The sequence below is a fragment of the Simochromis diagramma genome, unplaced genomic scaffold (genome assembly GCF_900408965.1).
Source record: "Simochromis diagramma unplaced genomic scaffold, fSimDia1.1 OVJJ01000123.1, whole genome shotgun sequence".
Lineage (NCBI taxonomy): Eukaryota > Metazoa > Chordata > Actinopteri > Cichliformes > Cichlidae > Simochromis > Simochromis diagramma.
The window spans coordinates 1,914,613-1,935,961 of NW_024386778.1; the positions used below are offsets into that span (position 1 = coordinate 1,914,613).

At 43.2% G+C, this 21,349-nt stretch overlaps 2 protein-coding genes across 2 annotated transcripts; both read right to left on the bottom strand.

The window, feature by feature from the left end:
* Window positions 1–13,387, bottom strand: si:dkey-250d21.1. Its single transcript, XM_040011228.1, has 11 exons — window positions 12,945–13,387; window positions 11,106–11,226; window positions 10,365–10,472; window positions 10,227–10,263; window positions 8,290–10,094; window positions 8,158–8,188; window positions 4,573–6,341; window positions 4,436–4,484; window positions 2,539–4,337; window positions 2,304–2,340; window positions 1–2,187 (listed from the first exon to the last, which is right to left on the bottom strand). The coding sequence occupies exons 1-11, from the start codon at window positions 13,037–13,039 to the stop codon at window positions 653–655; spliced, it is 7,386 nt and encodes a 2,461-aa protein (XP_039867162.1). The 5' UTR covers window positions 13,040–13,387; the 3' UTR covers window positions 1–652.
* A 1,136-nt stretch (window positions 13,388–14,523) lies between these two features.
* On the bottom strand, window positions 14,524–20,796 carry thap12a (THAP domain containing 12a). Its single transcript, XM_040011242.1, has 5 exons — window positions 20,609–20,796; window positions 19,724–19,841; window positions 19,467–19,565; window positions 16,825–16,861; window positions 14,524–16,636 (listed from the first exon to the last, which is right to left on the bottom strand). The coding sequence occupies exons 1-5, from the start codon at window positions 20,692–20,694 to the stop codon at window positions 14,820–14,822; spliced, it is 2,157 nt and encodes a 718-aa protein (XP_039867176.1). The 5' UTR covers window positions 20,695–20,796; the 3' UTR covers window positions 14,524–14,819.
* Window positions 20,797–21,349: the final 553 nt, after the last annotated feature.

The window sequence follows — 21,349 nt, forward strand, 5'->3', positions numbered from 1 at the left end:
TCCAAGACCCAAAGCATCTTTTTGGAGCATTTTATTACTTTTTTGACAAATATATATGAAGGTTTTCCTATTAAGGAAACATTCTTTCAAAGATAAGTTTACAGCAAATTCATTCCTGCAAAGAGACAGGAAACAGATATGATGGAGCTAACCATTTCTATTTGTGCCCAGTAAAATGCAAGGGTGCAATTTAATCATTAGAATCAACTGATAACAGTGACACAAAAATCAGTATAGTCATTTCTGGTAATGAAAAACAAACAAACCCAAAAAAACAAGTATTTTTGAATGCCAATGGGACGTCTTTAAACATCCGTGTTATGATTTGGTGGGGTGAATTATTAGTTTTGCATCAAGGCACACAAGCATTGATAACTGTCAGTGGAGCATCATTTGTTTTCTTGATTTTTTTTGCCAAGACACTGGTCCCACTTGGCAGTACAGCTGTACAAACTACAGAATAAAAACAAACCAAAAAAGCATAAGATAGGACATTGCATGATTATAACCAAAGGGAATCTCAAAGAATTCGGATCGATAAATGTACACAGCAATATTGAGTTCAGATCTTGGGACCTCCACCTGTGTCGAGTTCTTTAGTATGGTAGGGGGTGACATCGCACTGACTCTCACTGCTCAAACGTGCTAGCCGCTACAGAGGATGCAGCTCAGCGAGGGATCTCTTTTCCTGTTCACAAAACTCCTGTAAACTCCTCCTTCCCTGCCTGAAGTTGCTCTCCCTCCTTGAAAACGGTAAGATGACCTGAAGTCGGAGGAGAGTTTCAATGTTGCTGAAACTTCTAATGTGTGACGTCTTGAGTGTGTCGAGCACAGTAGTCGGAAGATAGCCTGCCAGAGGATCCAGCCATTTCTCCTTCCATGACTTCATCTCAGAGTGAAGGGAGGCCTGATCTGGCAGGTCCTCCTTGTACAGGCGGAACACAAGACCACTAAGAATGCTGGTTTCTACTTTGGACATTGCGTAAGGCACAATCTCCAGACACCTTAAGGTATCCAACACCTTTTCTGCAAAGAGGTCATCGATTTCTGCTATTGAATGCTCTACAATTTTCATGCTTAAAGATTCTTTGTAAAACTCGCTCAACGGCTCGAGGAGCGCTGAATGCAACATCGTAACGTGGAGTTTAGACGCCAGGGCAACAGCTTCCTCAAACCACACTTTGTGATGGCTGTCAAGATCACTCTTCAGTTTACTGAGGGATGCTTTGACATCAGGCAAGTTGTTCACGGCGAGCAACATATCTAAGGGTTTGCCCTGAAGCGACTGGCTTAGCTTTTTTGTAACAACCAAGACGTTCTTCTGCACCACCGTTGACAGAATGAACTCAAAGTTTCTGATTGTGTCAAAGAACTGAGATGCTTGTTGCTGGTTTGAAGTACTGCCCTCCACTTTCAGCTCATTCAAGCACAGCATGATTGCTTCTAGGATATCTACAATCACCTCGTGCATGTCGTGACTCTTCTCCCAGTTCTTCATGAGCCTGTCCCTCAACTCGTTGCCCTTTCCCTCATCGCACCGGAACACTTGAATGATCACGTCTTCCAGCTTGTTCTGGCGTTTCGCGTCTTCTGTGAGCCAATGCAACAGCTTACCGATGAGAACCGCTCCATCGGCTGCCTCTTCGGCGGGACAAGACCTAGCGAGCCACACGTTGAGAGACAGAGCAGAGCTGACAGTTCTAATGGCATGCGGGTATTTCTTAGCTATCGCTAAACTTACAGCCCTCATCTGAGCTCCCACTTCACCAACACTCAGCGAGGCCTGACCTCTACAGTACTCCATGTTGAGCCCCCACTTCTCCGACAGGGCGTTTTCGATAGCATTCGCAAGGGCAGCTGGGTCTTCGCTAAAGGGGATAAAGGCCAGCGTTTCCTCACACTGGATGTCCTCTTTGTTCAAGTACCTGATGCACAACGGGACATAGAGCTCACCGTCAATTGCAACTGCTTGCTCAGTTATAACTGTGAAGAACTGAGAGTCCCAGAGTTCCTTGAGGATTTCTTCACGTAGCTGGGGTTCGTAGAAGGACACGGCTGTTCTCAGTCCTGGAACCATCTCCAGTATCACGTCATCCTCGGCGGATTTCACCTCACCGTCTTTGGCTTTCTCTGCTACACTGGAGCCATCTGACTCTGTTGGGGCTGCTGGTTTTCTTTCAATGGCGGCTATTTAAAAGATAACAAATGTATTCAAATATTAATTAACACACACACACAAATTTCTACTCTTGGTGTCTGTTAGAACTACTCTACCGATATTTTGTTGCCAATAAAGCACTTACCGCTGTCCAGCCTGTGTTTTTGCAGAAATTCCATTACCTGAAAATAAATGTGCAACCATGTGAGTTGTTTGTTGTTTGCAGTTTGTTTGTTTGACTAATGCTATGGCTGCATTAGTCGTTTGAGCTATAAAATAGCAGCTTTTTCCAAACTGGCAAAGAGTCTTGACTTAAACACTTGGTGGGATGAATTAACGGCAGAGCTAGTTAATCAAAATGAAGAGTGTATTAAAGTTACCTGGGACAGGCATGGGCTGCTCTCTGGATCAACCTCCACGCACTTCTCAATGACCTCTGGCAGCCTCGTTAGTGTTGTGCAGTGAGAGAGGAGCATCACATGATCTGTTTTGCTTCCTTTGCATACAGTGTTTCTCAACAGATCCCTCATCGAATTCAGGGTGGTCTTCATCAGATCACACTCCATACTGACACTAGGCAGGACAGCTACTAGCCTAAGCAGTAAGGTAACAGTTGGATGGCTCTTGGACTCGGGGTGGACTAGCGTTTCAGCGATGGATGTTGGAAGAGCAACATCTTGGTAGTTCTCCCTCCACATGGCTGCCCAGGTGTTGAGCTCTTGTTCGGCAACTTCGGGCTCGGGTAGATCTGTAAGGTAGAGACTGAAAGGCTTGTATGTGGACTCGGACAATACAGGCTGTGGATTGCAAGAAGGCAGCAATGACAGGACTGACAGAGCCTTTAGGTGGCTGTCTGAGAAGCTGTACTTCATTTCATCAATTAGACTTTGCAGAAGAGGGATGCTGAGATTTTCTCTGTAATATATTTCCGGTGATTCATAGCTGTTGGCTTCCTCTGAGAAGCACACTTGCTCCGGAGCGACCCTGGTCGCCAGCTGGAATGCTTGCTCAAACCAAGTGGAGTGCATAGCGCTAACATTTTCTAACATTTTGTTGAGAATCTCTATGACGGAGGGGATTTTTTCCACTTCACAGAGAATATCAGCAGGGTTTCCACAGCGAAAAACAGTGCTACAGTTACGAAGAGGAGCGCACGCGTTCTTCAGTATTACAAGGGTGACGATGTAATCCATATTTCTCAGAGCAGTAGACAAAACTTGTGCATGCATTGATTTGGCACCTGTGGCAGTAGAGCTCACAGCGTCTAGGCAGCTAAGAACACCCTCTAATGTGTCAGCGAGTATGTCAAAGAAGTCCTCCCTCTTTTTCCACCTCGAACAACAGGTTTCTGGAATTTCCTCCAGGGCCTCCCTCGGCATATTTAAAAGCCCGTCGATAGCCTGTGCCAACTGTCTTTCCAAACTCGGAGACTCGTCAAAGAACAGCAGTAGGTCTTCTGTAACATCCAGCATTTTTGCAACCGATGAGCAAGGCACACTTCTCGCCAGCCAATGGGCAAGGCCACAAGACTCACTGGGTGTCACAACACAAAGCGGGTAGCTCCTGAGGAATTCCAAAGACATTTTCTTCAAGCTTTGATAACCTGGGCCCAGCTGCATGAATGCCTGCCCCCGGCACTGCGACATAGGCAAGCTCCAGTCTTCAGTGAGAATCTTTGCGAGGTTGTTCGCTTGTCTATCAACATGGCAGTTTTCATCAAACGGCAGAAAGCCCAGGAGCTCGACTTTTGGAGCTGACTCTCCAACGTACCTCACAAAAACAGGTAGATGGGTCTTGTCACCAATTTTAACAGCCTTGTCTGTGATGAGCGAGAAGAAAGGAGACTCCTGTATTTCTTTCAGTATGACGTCTCTGATTCCATTCATGAGGAGCTTCACCATTTCGTCACTGCCTATAGAAGATGTGTTTTTTCCCTCACATCCAAACCAGTGACACATCCTTAATTCCTGGACAAAAAGTTCTTGGTCTTCTTCTGAGAGCTCACAAAGAGTGCTATTCTTTTTCCCCAGTAGTGCAGCCAGCCGGAAAAGTGTTGCCAGACTCTGACGATTATCACCTTTGCTCCCATTCTCATCTGCCAGTTTCAGCTCGGGCTCCTCCATCTTGTCTGGAGATTGGGGGATTTGGAGCTCCTCAGCCTCCACCTTTATGTATTCAACTAATAAACGAGAAAAAAAAAAAAAACAACACAGTGACTTTGACAAGTATTAGAAACATGGCAAAAAAAAAAAACATAATGTCTCACAGCAACCGTACCTTCCATATTATTTTCAGTGTTCTTGTTGAAGCTCTTGGATTCCTTATCCTGTAAGAATACCGAGGTATATTATTCCAGTGTTCATTAAAGAAACCCAAAATAAAACAAACTCTATTAAAAAAACAGAAGCACATACCAGACAGATACCCTCCAAGGCTTGTGGCGTAACCTTCAAACACTGGGTCACCATGCGGTCCAAGTCTCTGCTGAAGTCCGTGCCCACCTGCAGCAGAGCCAAGCACGGCGACCTATCTTTGGGATTCGTATCCCTCAGGTACTCTTGGAACTTCTTGTGGCGCATTACAACGCCGCAGTCCTCCAGCGCTGTGCTGGGCAGCACCGACATAATCCTCAGCAGTGTGTTGATGTTCCCAAAGTACTGCATGAGCGGCAGGCGTAACGTGTGAAATATGGAGCTCGGGATGGTCACGGACGCCACTTTGGTCTTCCACGTCACTCTCCAACAGCACAGCTCGGTGAAGAAGTTGTCAGCGTCGGGCAGATCGCTGCTGTAGAGGGGCGGCTTTGATTTCAAGCTCTCAAACACGTAACTCACTGTGACCGAGCACGGGACCAGGGACAGGAAGTTCAGAGCTTCTTTGTGGTCTTCTGAGAAATGATCCTTCACAGTATTGATCAGGTTGTCTACCAGTGGCACGCTTAGGCCATCTTTATAATAACCGACCGGCTTTATCATGCTGTCCCGTGGTAAAGAGTTCTCAGGCACTTCAATCTGCACTCTCAGACTCTGTGCCATCGCACAGGCCTCGTCGAACCAGTTCTGGTGAAACACCTTCATGTTTGTTTTCACTCGGTTCAGAGTGGCCACAATACCGCTGATCTGACAAAGCTGGGATGCAGCAGTGAACTGGTCCTTCTGGATACCAGCACTCAGCTCTCTGGTAAAAGAGGATGCGTTCTTCAGCACCACCATGGCGATGATGAAATCAAACTCCATGACCTTGTGGAGAAGTGCTCCAGCTAGTTCCGATACAGATACTTTCCATCTCTGTGGGTTGTTTTTGACTTTCTCCAGACATTCGACCAGAGGCTCCAGCATCTGCACAAACACCTCGTAAGAGTCGTGCTTCTCTTGCCAACAGGAACAGAACTTGCCCTGCAACTCCTGGACTTTTTCGTAGCTCTCTCTGAGACCAAAGTCTATCACGTGGTCGAGCTGCTTTTCTAGAGCAACGCTACTGCCAAAAAACATCAACACTTCTTCAAATGTATCCAGGGCTCTTTTAACAGCAGGCACTGGGATGGATTTTGACCACCACGTGTTGAAAGAATAGCAGGAGCAGTGTGTGCTTATAGCCAGAGGATACTTCTCTTGCACTTTGCAAGCAAAGGCTTTCAGCTTGTAGGAAACATCACCAGAGCCCAGGTACGCTTGACCTCTGCAATTTTTCAAATCGAGATGCCACTCCACGGTGACTATTCCCATAAGACGCTGTACCATAACATCGCATTCCAGATCCGCCTCGAGGAATCCCATCAGCTCTAAGCGCATGACATCGAAACTGTCCACAAACCGCAGAAAGAGCGGAAGATAGTCTCTCTCGCCCAGCTTCACGACGCGGTCAATAAACAAGGAAAAGAACGAGCTCCCCACCTCCATGATGATTCCCTCCCTGACAACGTTCTCACACACACTGAGAACTTCTTTCATTTCAGACTTGGTCACGTACTCGACTTCTCCATCCTGAGGAGGACAGGCGTCACCGTGGAGCCTGCTTTGGCTGCTGTATGCAGAGGTCACTGCAGCCTGTAGCGCAGACTTCAGAGCTTCTCTGTCGGTTTCTGCACATTTCATCTCCACAAGCCTGTCTGGATCCATCTCCAGGTTTATGAGCTGCAGTTCTTCCTCAGTGTCCTTCTCTGCGTGGTTTCCAAAGGAAGTCACTGAAACAACAGGAACAATGTTTCTGATTTGATTTTGAAAATTTGAATTTGAAATATAAATGAATGTAATCGGAGTAAAGTTTTACACTTCAACCTCACTGAGTTAGTTTGGAGTTAGGGCTGTGCGATATGACCTAATTTTTTACATCCTGATATAAGACATTTATCGTCCCAACGACGATAAATAATCACAAAAATGTAAAAAAAAAAAAATTTACACTCGACTTGCATGAAGTGTTTTCAGCTGGGCGTCATGTACCTGGAGTCGAGCATACAACTTATGTCTGAAAAAGCATAGTTTTAACAGCCATTTTCTTTGTGAGTCTTTATTACACGGCGTGCTGCGGGGAAAAAGCATGCTCTAACGTTTGAGTCTGAGGTTATTTGGAGCACCTGACGGCTCTTTTTTTTTGCTTCTCGTCCGTAAACTCTCTCCACACTCTTTCATGTGATTCCTGCGTAGGTGGTTGAAGAGGTTTGCTGTGTTTCAGTCTGAGGTGGGGGCCGGCTTCCTGCATAATTTGCAGAGTACAGTTTTCTGGTCCGTGTCAGACTTTTGATAACCAACCCATGTCCGTGCTACAGAGGCAACCCCTCGTTTAGAAATAAGGTCCTGGTTTGTTTTGACTGGTCCTTCCGTTTGTCATCATTTTAGTTTATTTTGAAAAGACTCAACAGGATCTTCAGCTTTATTGTAAAAGGTTTATGTGGAAAATAAAGAAGGGGACGGCAGAGCCACACGCTGGGTTTATCGTCGCTGTTGCTAACGACAACACGTAAAAATAGTCGCTTGTCCGTCCGTAGTGTGGTTATTTTAAATATAAGAGAAAGAGAGAACTTTTAGAAATTAATATAGCTGCTGCAGTGACCATCAAAACGATAAAATATTGCCGTAAACAGTTTATTTTGTGACACCATGAAACAAATGATAGCGTAAAATGAAACTATGTTTTTATATCGTCATCAGATACATATCATCATATCGAACAGGCCTATTTGGAGTCACCAAAGTTAAATAGCAAACAGTTGATTTAATGTGGTTAATTTATTTTATTACATAATGAGATTACTCTATACTCTAAACCAGCAACCTTTCTTTGTGCTACTGACCAGTTTAATGTCGGTCAACATTTTCACGGACCGGCCTTTAAGGTGTCGCGGATAAATACAACAAAATAAAATGATACAACAAGACAAAAACGCTGGTATTTTGTAAATATAATAATAAATGCGAATTCAGTGTGTAATTGTGTAACTTTATTAGCAGCGGCCTCCTGAAATGCACCAACAACACTGAGAGTAATGTCCTCCTCTCTGCCCCTTAATGCTCTCTGGTCGCCATGGTAACGCGTAAATATTTCTTTCAAAATAAGACAACTACACCAGGGGAAAAGACCCAGGGAAAGCGAGTTAATGATAAAAACCCTGAAAACCATAAATTTCACACCTGAGCCACAACTCTCGCAGCCCGGTACCGGTCCGTGACCCGGTGGTTAGGGACCGCTTCTCTAAATGATGGTGTGCATATTTGGCTTACATTGTTGAGTCAGTGACTTGTGTACGTTGCAGTAGTTTCTTGGAGGAGGCCGAGCATGGAGCTGGTTCAAGTGCAGAGGCCAACCATGCTGACCGTATTTTGTTGTGAATAAAGTTCTGTTTAGTTGACTTCTGTTACAGGACCACTTACTTACTTACATTGTGCACAATGAGCACTTTTCCTATATACAGCTGCATTTAACTATATTCAATGGCTCATAAATAATGTGTGAACAACAAGCAGAAAATTATTTCATGATTTGCTTTTTCATAATCTCACCTTGTGGAGGCTTCTCTTTTGTATCATCATCCTGTAACACAAACAGGCACCAATGTGACGTCATGTCAGGATAAATAAACGATCACCACTGATTAAAGTCAGATATGAAATTTGCTCAGCTTATCAACTCACCATTTTCAGCATCAGTAGGATGTCTGGGTGCTTCTGGACATACGAATCCACCATTTGTTCAACACTGAAGTGCACGTCCTGGTTAACATAGACGTACGCCATGCTGCACTGTCTTTGATCATCTGGCGTGGCTCTCAGGTACGAGTGGCAGCGCTCCAGCACCATGTGGTATTGACCATACACGTCTGCCTCCGCGTTTACGCAGGGAACAGTTCCCAAGACCCTCAGCAAGCTCTGCACGTTCGGGTAAAATCCGATATCTGGAATCTTGAGGGTAGCAAAGACCGTGGTTGGAAGAATCCTGCGCTTGCTCGCGTGCCTCCACTTCACTTCCCAGCAGCCGAGCTCTTCGTAGAACGTGTCGGGCCGCGCGAGGTTGTTCAAGTTGGCGTCTGCTACTTTATCCCTGCGGATGCTGAAATTATGGTCGGCCATGTAAGACGGCACCAACGAGAGCCATCTGAGAATCCTCACCATCTCTGTGCTGAACACTCTCTTCACCTCTGCGACGAGGTACTGCAAGATGGGCCGGCTCAGAGTTTCTCTGTAAAAGTCTTCCAGCGGCGTCTCGGTGGCGTCCCCTTGAGCCATCTCCGGTTTGGTGACCTCCACTCCCAGCTTCTTCGCTCGACCGACTGCGTCTGAAAACCATTTCCTGTGGAATATTGCAAGCTCTTGTTGGTATTTGCTTACCAACTTTAAGGCATTGGAAATTGTGTACTGCAAAGTACTGCTGATGCTAATTATTCCCCTGAGACTTGAGTTGAGTATGCTCACACAGCAGAGGGTGTTCTTCAGAACAACGAGTGTCATAATGAAATTGAAATTCTTCAAAATGGGCTTGAGCTTGGCCATCTGCTCAGCAGTGTCTTCATCTACCTTTGAAATGATCTCATTGATGCAGTTCAGGAATGGCTCAAGAATATCTAGCATGGTCTGGAAGCCATCAGTGCTGTATTCCCAGTTCCCACTAATAGCTGCCTTGATCCTGTCCACTTCCCCTTTTATGTGCCCGTATGTCATCTGGATCTTTCCCTCCAGTCGCTTGCACAGCTCTGGTGTTCTCCTGAGTAACGAGGCCACTTCCTCTACAGTGTCTGCAACCGTCTGGATGGAGGGCACGGGCATGCAGCGAATGATCCATATGTTGAAAGCGTACGGGTCGCTTGGCGACAGCACGACTTGCGGAAACTCCTGCAGAATTCGGCAAGTGAGATCTCGCATTTTCTGACACATGCTACCTGTAACGAGATAAGTGAGTCCTCTGCAGTGCTCCATTCTGAGCCCCCACTTGTTTCGCAGCTCAGACAGGAGCATGTAAAACAGATTCTCTCCATCCATGTCGCACGGCAAGAACCCGACGAGGTGCTTTTGTGGAAACCCAGCTACTGTGACGGACCTGATGAACACCGGGATCTGCTCCTTTCCTTCTATCTTGGTCACATCCTGAAGCAGAATGGAGAAGAACCTTGCCAGCCTGAGGCTGTTCTGGATCTCCTCTCGCATCAGACCTTCGCTGAACTGCAGGATCTCTTTCTTGTCGATCTTTTCCAAACAGACCTGACTGAGCGCCCGCTGACCCCTCGCGCCTCCGATCGGCTCGTCGGCATTGATGTTTGCACCGTTGATGCTGAATCCCGTCAGTGCCAGGATTTCCTTAAAGTAGACTTTCAGAGTCTCTTTTGCTTTGGAGGTGGCTGCATCCTCTTGGGTTTGGTTTTCTTTTTGCAGTTCACTTGCTGCGCTGTTCTCTCCACATCCGCTCTCTTCTTTCGTCTCCTCCGTTACTTCTGCGGCTGTGTTTTCTTAAGCATGAGAAGACATACTGATTTCAAAAACACTTATTCAGTCCGTCAGTGTTTACAACACGAGCACATTCGCTAAAATACACGAAACCTTGAGGAAATGTAAAAAATGAATCGAAGCAGTTACTGTACCTTTTGTCTTTTTCACAGCAGTATCATCCTCTTCTGACTAGTTTGGTGAAATGGATAATTAAACATTTTTAGGATGTTAATGTTTGACTTAAAAAACATTCCAACAAGAGCAATTCAAAGACCTGGACAGACACTTACAGGATCTCTGGCTCGCTTCCTGCTGTAGGTCGACTGATTGTTCGCAGGCCTTGTGACGTCAAATATTGTTGGAACAGCATCTTCCTTTAACACACAACTGGATGAACTCTGACAAAACAAACATGCACACAAACAAAAATATGAAGCATCACACTGATGCATTTCTCTACTATCAAAATGTCAATACAGGGGATTATAACAAAGAAATCAAAATGATCTGACATTTGTAAACAAAGCAGATTTTTGCACTTATAGTTTGAGTGGTGTTGATAAAACTGAAGAATCTTTTATAGTTTTATTAAGTTGCATTATGCTGATTGCACAGATGTGCTTGCAAAAAAGCACTTGCGTTTGACATCAATAAGCTGCACAAACATGGGGATTTTTAATCTCCTGTTGTATGATATCAGGCTGCCCACGTGTACCTAATGAACTGGAATTCCCTACTAGCACCTGCTCGCCCCACACTGAGTGTCACCTCAGTGTGGGTGGGGCTGAAAGCCCTGTGACATCATTTGCATGCTACAGCCTTACAATCCCTCTGGATTCTGTCGGTGGCACAAAAACCTCTGCTTGCTTGGAACCCCGGCTGTGTAGGTACTAAAACAGTACCCGGTACCAGGTTCAACCACCTAATGGAAAAGTCTAAAAACCGAGTCGAGTAGGTGTTACTGCAAAAGAGCCTTTTGTTTAGTTAGTTGATCTTAACTGAGAGCAATGAGCAGCAGACCCGCTTCTCACCTGGTGAGAGATCATAGACGGCTCAAAGTGCTTTGCACAAAGTCTGTAAAGCTTATGCAGCTGTTCAGGAGGTTCTGAAGCCAAATCTGGACGAAGACAGTTCTCCAACCATTGGTTGCAGCTGCAAAACACAAGAGGACAAAGGTGTCAGTTGTTGGAGGCACAAACAAATACAGAGTAAAACGGACACCAGCGAAACACCGAACAGAAACAAAAAACCCATAAAAGCCCCCAAACATCATTTGGGTTCTCAAAGCACTGAAATGTCTTAGGATGTACTAATTATGCGCTGTATCCAAGCACGGCCGTCACCCACCCAACTCCCCTGATGAACTTCACTCACAGTGAGCATAATGAACAGTTTGTCACAGCGCCCAAACCCGTCTCTCTCTCTCTCTCTCTCTCTCACACTCACACACACACACACACACGTATTTGGAAAGCTCTCTTAAGGGGCACAATGAGGTTCATGATTTTATGCATTGTGGTTTAACTGAGGCCATTTCTGGAAGCAGTGGCGCACACACACCCCCCACACACACACACGTCGCATAGATTAATGAATTACTTAACGCAGGACAGCAGCTGCTGAAGAGCATTTGGAGTGTAGTGTTTGGGCGCTGTTCCCGTGCTATGCTCAGGCTCACCTAGCTGCTAGGTGATCACAAATAAACCGGGGTCCACCTTGTAGATGTGGCACAGTTCAGATCACCTGGCCTAAGCAGCCCCTGTTTACTTTCACTTCAACGCTGTTCACTGTGAAGCAGAACTATGACTGCACTGCTTGTGTTTTTATGAACACTGAAACTTACAGCCAATGCAGTTTTATTCTTTATTTCTTCAGAGTGCATAATTGCACTTTGCCTCACTGGTGGCACTACTGGAACAAATTAAATGAATTAAGTGTGAATGACTGCCGTGGCTGATTCACATGAGCTCGTTTCCCTCTGACACAGCCTTATTATTATTCATCTCTACTAAATTGCTTTAGTAGTGCATTATTAGCTGTTTTGACATCAGATGGGCGCTTATTTACACTTAAGCCAAAGCTGAAGGCAAACTCCTTTAAATATGTCTTAGACCTCATGATCTGCTAGTAGGCAGTATTTCCTCTGGCATGGAGGACTTCCTGTCCACAGACACTGTACCTTGATTCAGTCAGCTAGCGTGCATCTGTCACTCAGCCACAGTCCTTATTAATTCTCGAATTTATTTGTAAGTCGGTCAACAGAGCCAGTTATGATTCACGACAACAAAAAGCTAAAAGGACGGACGAGATAACTATTAATTCACAGGGCGATCACATGGACACTGCTTAAATATTGTAATATTTATACGCTACACAATGAGCTGCGATGGAAAATTACTATGGAACTGCGCAGCTTTGTGAGCAACAACCAAAACACCACCAAAAGCATTATTATTACAGGTGTTTTAATTGTGCTAAGCTAACGCGAGTCATTCTCATATTGCCGCACCGCTGGGATGGTAAGTGCTGTGCACTGATGGTGATTTAAATAGAGCACAAAAAAAAGTTTTTAACTAAGGCTTCTCAGCGTGTGTGAAATGACTGAACTTAAAGGAAATTCCCAAAAGGCCGTTTTTCACGTCGGTGTCCGTTTCTGAGGCTGAACGAGTGACCGGAGTCTTATTTCACACGGACTTTTCTTTCAGGAGTAACGTTAAGTCTGCGCCATTTTCCACCGAGTTGTGTCACTATTAGCCAACATGATGTTAGGCTAACGCCAGTGCTAACAGCCTGTAGCCAACACATTTATTCTGCATGCTCAGCGACTCGTTTCTCTAGCTGCATCTCAATGAAATAAGCATAAGTCTTACCGCTCCGGATCCAATGGAAAGCTAAAAAGTGGAGTGGTCTTTTCGGATCCCCGCTGCTGGTAATCACAGTTCGCTGCGGCGCAGCAGTCAGTCATTTTGGATTGCAATGAAGCTAGCAAGCAAGTTAGCTAGCTTAGCTGGCGGTTGCAAGCTGGCAAGCCTACTGTGAGCAAACCTGTAGGACAGTCTACAGAGTCATGCCTTGGGCAAAACCTGCAACCAACACAGTTGACTTTCACTGTTATTCTCGCTTATTGCCTCTTTGCCAGACTAAGAACCTACTAATTCCATGCTTTCAAAAGTTGATGCTGCGTGCTGAGCCAAAGTCGCCAAAAGCGTGTTATCCCATCAACCAGGAACTAAGTGCTGCAATAAAAATATTCACCAGCAGAGGGCAGAATACCATGACCAAAGAGCCTTATTGTCAAGATGACTTACTCCCTATTCTGATGTAGCCTGAAAATGCGCGCAGGAATTAAATAAAAGTAAGGTTTGTTTTGTTGGGATATACAAATAAACGAGGTTTACATTCACAACTTTTGGCATGGTGTCGTTAAAATCCTCCGTATGCATCAGCTACTGGTACAGTTCAATAAAATGTCATTACACAAACATCAAGCACAGGTGTCGTACTTTTCTTGTTCTAACTGAACACTCTTTGAATTTGACTTGGCGCTTCCTTTTCTTTGAGCACATTTGATTGTTTCTTTCATTTCAGTGAAATACCTCCTGTCTGTGAAACGCCAGACAATTCATTAAATAAAATGTGGAAATAAATCATTTATGAATAGTTTTCCAAAATAAGAATTAATACAAATTTGACATATCTAATAATTTACATTTTTAATTACTCAATTGTTTCTGTGCTGCATCATGAATTAATTCTATCCTTCGACCTTAGCCATCAAAGTAATCAGCCTTTGAATTGGCCGGGAGTTGTTTCTTTTCAGTCGGCGTTTGTCAGTTTAAAGTGCAGAGTTTGTCCTTGCATGCTCGCTAGTTCCTCTTTGGCAAGTACACTCAAGAGTCCAGACTTCTGAGGACAAAGCAGCAGATTTGATGACTATGGCTCACCTTAAGTATACTTTACTGGCTTTTTACCCTTATAAGTAATATTTACAATGAACATAGCATGTAATTGACCTAATTGTCTTCTTTTAGGTTACATATACAATTCTATAGGCACTCCACCAAGTTGTTTGGCTATAAAAGAGTCCATCCATCCATTCGCTTCCGCTTCTCCTTTTCAGGGTCGCGGGGGGCGCTGGAGCCTATCCCAGCTGTCATAGGGCGAGAGGCGGGGTACACCCTGGACAGGTCGCCAGTCTGTCGCAGGGCTAACACACAGGGACAGACAACCATTCACACTCACATTCACTCGCACATTCACACCTAGTGCCTATTTGGATTTTCCAATTAACCTATCCCCCCATAAAAGAGTCACTGATGTTAAATTATTATGGAGTGAACACTGGGTTTATTTAGAAGAAGGCGATAAAGAACTATGCCAAAATTCTTCTTCTGCTGTTTTAAATGTCCACAGTAAAAGGGGATATGTTCAAGCAAGAAATCACTCGTCTGAATAATTTTATGGCTTTATTTTTTTTAAACAAAGAAAATGCATCCAAATTATGGAAACCTGTGTAAGAAAACAAAAACAAAACCTGAACAGAGTTCAGGGCTGCACTCAACGTTCACCAAGCAGCCACGCTGCAGCACAGGAGGCCGTTTTCCTGTAAAGGGAGGGCCGTAATCGGCAAAACAAGATGGTGAACTTGTCATTTTTTCTTCAGTTTCTGGAGCCAGCACAGCGACGCTTGTATGTGTTAGGAAGTATCTAACACCTGTCTCTGCTCCGCTGAGCGTGATTCCCGACTACGACTCCTGCTGCACCTCAGGGTATGTCTTCATGTAGGTATCAGCCAATGAATCCAGATCAAACCTAACATCATAGTTAATGTTCAAAAGAGCAAGGCTTTTGGACTTAAATCTGTCAGGCGTGCTCTCCATGTACATTGTGAAGCGCTTGTATGCCACGTTGCAGTTGTCCTCTAAAGCCAAGGCAGGCAGGACACCGATCAGTCTGAAGACCGCCAGCATGTTTGGGAAGAACTTGACGTCAGCCAGCTGCAGTGTTTCATGGAGACTGGAGGGAAAAGTCTCACCTTTCCCCTTTTTGTTCCATTTAACCCACCAACAGTGCAACTCTGCAGAAAGGGTTCCTGCATTTGGGATGTCATTATTAAATGCCTGCACATTCACCTCTTCGGGCTCTGTGGATTTGTGCTGCTCTATGACAGCAGGGATCAGCGACAGACACCTGAGAAGCTTCAGGTGGTCTTCACAGAAGAGTCGATTCATTTCTCGGATGGTGTGATTCACCACAGGAACAGACAGGTGTTCCTTGTAGTAACTCTCTGGCCGCATGGATCCACATTCTGCCTGATGCTTCCTCAAGAACGACCGAGGAAGCTTCGCTGAAATTTCCATGGTTGCAGCTATGGTAAGAGCCTCATCGTTCCAGAATTCGTGATACACGTCGATGTTGTCAGACACCTCTTTCAGAGAATGCAACACAGCTTTTAAACTGGCTGCAGCTAAATGGGTTTCTGTTGCGTTCCCTTGTATATTTTTCCCAAAGGCTTGGGTGATCGTCATCACGTTTTTCAGAACAACCAACGCCATCACGAACTCAAAGTCGGTCAGTGCTTTTGAAATCTCTAAAGCGTTTTGTGAGACTTGATCACTCCATTTCATATCTTCATTGTCATGCACGCTGTCTATACAGAGTAGCAGTGCCTCCAGGATATCCACTGCCACTTCAAACGCATCATTTCTTCTGGTCCATCCGGTGCGACAGATCTCTTTCAGTTCATTGGCTTTCTCCTCGTTGTCAGGGTAGAAAATCGAAATTGCGTTCTCGAGCTCCAGCTGCAGTAACGCTGACTGACCGAAAAAAGACTCAATCTTCTTAAAGGTAAACATGACAAGCTGAACCCCTGACGAAGCCATCCCACTGGCCAGCGACATGTTCAAGGACTGACTGGAGCTCAGTGTGAGCACAGCCCTCGGATGCATCTCCATTAGTTTGGCAGCCAATATTTTTATTTGATTAAAATGTGTCCCTGAGCAGGAGTGAGCTTGTCCTCTACACTTTTCCATATCTAACCCCCATTTGTCAGTCATTTCAGACAGCAGTTTCTCTGCAAGGATATCTCTATCTCCTTCGAAGTTCAAGAATCCGACAAACCTTTCCCTCTGAAAGTTAGACTCGTCCACATAGCGAACAAAGACAGGGAGCTGCCATTCTCCCGAGATCTTCACTGGATCACCAGTGAGTAAAGAGAAAAAACTGCTTTGTTTAATTTCCTCCACAAGCTTACTGCGGACGAATTTCTCACACACCTCAATCAGCTGATTCAGCTGTTCGGTGGAGCAGCACTCCTTGTTGTCATTGTACCTCTTCTTTAGGACTTCATCTCCACACATGATGCGATTATCTAGCAATGCCTGAAAGCTGCTGGACCCAAGGCCTTGGTCCTTATTATTGGCAGGCCCCATAGGAGGAATGCTTTGCTCTCCCAGCAGGAGAAGGACTTCAAATAATGACTTCAGATACTCTTTGTATTCTTCTTCCTCTGATAACGTCGGGATGTCTTCCTTAGCTGTTGCTGCTTGAGACTTTTTCATTTCTGAAAAAGAAAAGGAAACGCTTGAAGGAAAACTCAACAACTCCTCTGTAACAAATGAGCCTGTGGGATGTTTATAGTTCCATTTTTCATTAATAAATATCTGTGTGTGTGTGTGTGTGTGTGTGTGTGTGTGTGTGTGTGTGTGTGTGTGTGTGTGTGTGTGTGTGTGTGTTGATGTTTCTACTTACTCTTCCTTCCCTTACTTTCCATTTCATTGTCTTTGGTCTACCAAAAAAGATATAAAAATGGAGTTAATATATACCACTTAAAATGCCACTGAGATACAATCTTAATATACACATGTGGTCAGAAGTTTACAAACATGCATGATTGTTATGGTAATTTTAGGCCTTTAATAATTCTTTTAAAGTGTCCTTTTCCTAAGATGAATAACAGAGTACTTAACTGACTGCCCAGCTTGAGGAGCTTGTGCCAAATAAAAAGCAGTGCCTGTTATTCAGACACGTTTTTAGCTTTAGTGAAGATAACACCAAACAAAAAGAAGGAAACAAAACACTTGCAGCACAATTATATTACAGAAGTCTCCCAGCTTTGGTAGAGTAAGCTATTCACAGTAGAAACCCAGTGAACTACAAGGAAAGAGAGTGTGCATGTTGATGTGTTGATGATATTGCACTGTGGTGTGGCTAAACAAGAGTACGATCAACAGCACAGTGATTCCTGACACACATGAAAATGTCTTCCTTTGTGGATAAAAGCAAGGCCCAAAGCCCAGAACTGAACCCTCCTGAATATTTGTGGACTATAGCAGTAAAAAAACAGCTCCATGCCAGGAAACCAACCAGTTCTGCCAAGAGTGATCAAATATTCTACCAGAACTATCCTAGATGCATGTTAATGACTACCAAAGGCATGTGGCCAAGGTGAAACTTGCTATTTAATCAAATATGTCCAATTTCAAACCTGTGTGAATTAAAGAAAATTCAAAAGAAATTCAAAGTTCTGCACCAAATTCTTGTATTTTCGGAATTCATTACAGATGTATGCTGTAACGAGATGCTTTTATCCACAAAGGAAGACATTTTCATGTGTGTCAGGAATCACTGTGCTGTTGATCGTACTCTTGTTTAGCCACACCACAGTGCAATATCATCAACACATCAACATGCACACTCTCTTTCCTTGTAGTTCACTGGGTTTCTACTGTGAATAGCTTACTCTACTAAAGCTGGGAGACTTCTGTAATATAATTGTGCTGCAAGTGTTTTGTTTCCTTCTTTTTGTTTGGTGTTATCTTCACTAAAGCTAAAAACGTGTCTGAATAACAGGCACTGCTTTTTATTTGGCACAAGCTCCTCAAGCTGGGCAGTCAGTTAAGTACTCTGTTTTAAAGGGGACAGTACATACTGAGGGGAGTATTAACAGATTTTAAAAAACAAATAACACCAAAATACCAACATGGGTGGGAATGTGTCAATTAGAGGTTTCAGATGTTGGTTTTGATTGACTTTTTATTATTTGCCCCGCCCTACTTACTACCAAAGAATAATAATAAAAAGACCCTCTTACTACAAGATCCAGATGTTTAATTATGAATAAAGGTATGTGTCCTTTCTCAGCTGTCTTTGTAATGAATATTAAAATCTTTCCTCAATTTTAAAGACATAATGTTAAACATGAATAAAGTCTTCATTTCTGTAATGCTGGTATAAATTTTTTGTGATATAAAAAAAGTCATTTTTCGACTTCATTGCTATAACACTGCCATGCGTTTACATTTCATACTGTGCAACCATGAGACAAGCGCAGACATGTCTGAGAGCTGCGTGTCAGCCTCTGTTGACCATTCCCTACAAACAAAGCACATTACTTAAAAACACACCATCATATACAAATGACTCCACCGAGCACTGCTGGAGCACAAGAGAGTTACACTCCATAGGACAGGAAGACCAAAAGGCTCATGGAAACTACTGTTGCAGTTAAATGGTGGACACGCAGGGATTTAAGCAGCTGGTTAAAAAGCTCAGCCCAAGATACAGCATCCTAATCCCAATATTTTCCAGTTTTATTGTGTTACAATATTGTTCAGGCTCCTGAAGAGTTAGACGTTTACTTTAGTTACTGTTTAAGTGTCACACAGTTATTTTCTACTTAAAATGTGTAGCAAAAAAACTGCCTACGCTTACATTTGTCACTGGATATACTCCTGTGTCTTTATTATTGCACTATAACGGTGCTGTTGGGGCCGTGTGTCAGTAGACTCACACTACAAATTAGGCAGTCTGTCATCACTGACAGTAGTTCAGTGGAAAAGAAGGATGGAAATATCGTGATATAATTTTGGAGCTGTATTGCTCACTCTTATTGCTCCATACAAGAACTGTTGACTATCTTTTGAACCACGTTGTGTTAAAAATACAGTGGTTATTCATTCTTTTTGGTTTGTATAACATGCAACGGCTACTATTATCTTCACCCCTTATATGCAAACATAAAATGCCTCTCTCACTTTGTGAGAGCACAGAATGACTGCTTTTCCTCTTCCTCTCTTTTTGTGCTGACACACACTAAATGTCACGTGCCCCATGTAACTGCATTTATCTCATTTTGCTTTTGGTAGGCATTTCTGTCACAAATATTCCTCTATTTATCCTCCCATCCACCAAGATGGTTTGCTCGTTTAGTTTTTGGTATGCTCTATATCAAATATATTTTCATGTATATTTATTCTTTTAACTTTGGTGCATTAAAGCCTGAGTATACTGCAAAACCAGAATAGATCATCAATAATTAAAAATGTCTGACTTTATCAGGGATTCGCATCCCTGATGGGAATCCCTGAACACTTCTGATTAATTTAACCCACCGTCGGTTTAGTGCGCTTCGCCTGTCCATTCTGAGGTTGGCTTGACATATCAAAAGCAGTTGGTATGGAATCATCCTTCAGCACTGTACTCTGAGCATCCTGTAACCAAAACACATACGATGACCTCGTTAATGGGGTAAAACCTGAACTACAACAAAAATAAACTGAAACCCCAATTTATTTTTTCAGATTTTATATAAGGACTGAAAACTCCATTGTTTCTTGTAATACGGACAATTTGGACCAATAGTACTTACACTGTCAATCAAAGACGTTTCAAAATGTTTCCCACAAACTCTGTAGTATCTGTACAGGTGCTCTGGTGATCTGTCAATCAGGTCTTGCCTCTGGCATTTTTCAGCCCACTTCTTGGACCTGAAACAAGGAACCAAACTGTGGACAAACTTCAACAGTACTGTATACTAATTAAACAAGATCCTTTATTGCACATTTGCAGATATTAAAATGATACAGAGACTGACTGAATATACAATGTTGAAAAACAGAGATTTTTATTGAATTTGGAAACAATTGCTAGGTTGGGTTAGAAGTATAGTGACTGTCTTACAAGAGATGCTTTTACATTGTTTTGAATATGAAAGCTATGAATGCACACAGAAGCTTCAGTGCATATAGATCACATAAGACAATTTTCAAAAGCTTCCAGTAACAAATTCAACGTTATAGCTTTGTGTATTCTCGAGGAACGATGCAGGAGATCGGCAATTAGTTCTTTATTGTATACTAAGTGAACCAACATGCTCTACACAGGATACTGCACATGATACTTCTTTGTGAGACTATATGTCTCACAAACTATAGAAGCTGCTGGTAGAATTCAGACACTAATTAAAGATTTACAAGGATTGGCCGGTGAGTTTGAACACCTAACTGCCATTGACTCGTTGATATTTACATTTTTAAAACTTTATATCCTACCCTGCTTAAATCTTGTAACACTGCTTTTACCAAACTGTTATGACAAACCGTGATCTTCCAGATGTGCTTAGCAATATGCAAAAAAGCAAACCTACGAACATTTTTACTACCAAATGCTTTTGAATAAAAACGGTACTAAACAGCTAAATGCAAAGGTTGCAAAAAGCGTGCCATAGTTTGTTTGCGATGCTAACATCAGTTACCTTTCTGCATCATTCGGGAACCGGAAGAGGGGCTGAGGGTCAGATTTGCCACTGGGACAGTTCGGCACAGCGCAGTGATTTTGCATTCTATATATTTTACGAAAGAAACCCTTTTTATAAAAATCGTTTTATTTTCAGAGGGTAGCAAAAGAACTGCTAACGTCAATAGCGGAAGCTTAAAAGAGCTTCCGAGTTGTGCTTTCAAAATAAAATACTTTGGGCTAACTGGGTAATAATTTTATAAAATACTTTTAGTATTTTTAAGAAAAAGATTTTTGTTCCTTATCAACTCAAAAACTACTGTACTTCTTTACAGTTTTCAAGGCTTTTTAAAAACTACTCTATATTTCTAGCTTACGCACAAAAAAGGTTTATGAATTTAAATAGACCTAATGAAAATGCCTAGAACGCGACACATATAAGCAAACAAATAACAAATGCATGGATAAAATTACAAATTGCCGCCTCGGTATGCAATATATGCCATTATGTGCTCATACGACTTTATTCTGAAGGCTGTTATTGAGTAGCTTGACTTGGAAAATAACGTGCATCAAATGAGCGCGCGTTTCTTTTCTGTCCCATAATCCTCAGCGGTCTTTTCAAACTCTGAAAACATGCCGAGGCATAATCCCAAATGTATCTTGTGTTTGTGCTGAGGCGTGGGATCCGTAATATTAATATATCACACACAGTCATTGGCTGTTATGCTTATTTTAAAAACATAATTAGCGTTTATGT

Excerpts from the sequence above, each read along its gene's own strand:
- si:dkey-250d21.1 (XM_040011228.1), bottom strand. The coding sequence starts at position 13,039 with ATGACTGACTGCTGCGCCGCAGCGAACTGTGATTACCAGCAGCGGGGA. Across the intron at positions 8,189-8,289 it reads TCCTACTGATGCTGAAAATG|GATGATGATACAAAAGAGAA; the intron begins GTGAGTTGATAA and ends TTTGTGTTACAG. Across the intron at positions 2,341-2,538 it reads GCAGCCCATGCCTGTCCCAG|GTAATGGAATTTCTGCAAAA; the intron begins GTAACTTTAATA and ends ATTTATTTTCAG.
- thap12a (XM_040011242.1), bottom strand. The coding sequence starts at position 20,694 with ATGCAAAATCACTGCGCTGTGCCGAACTGTCCCAGTGGCAAATCTGAC. Across the intron at positions 19,566-19,723 it reads AAACGTCTTTGATTGACAGT|GATGCTCAGAGTACAGTGCT; the intron begins GTAAGTACTATT and ends TTTTGGTTACAG. Across the intron at positions 16,637-16,824 it reads GGAAAGTAAGGGAAGGAAGA|AAATGAAAAAGTCTCAAGCA; the intron begins GTAAGTAGAAAC and ends TTTCTTTTTCAG.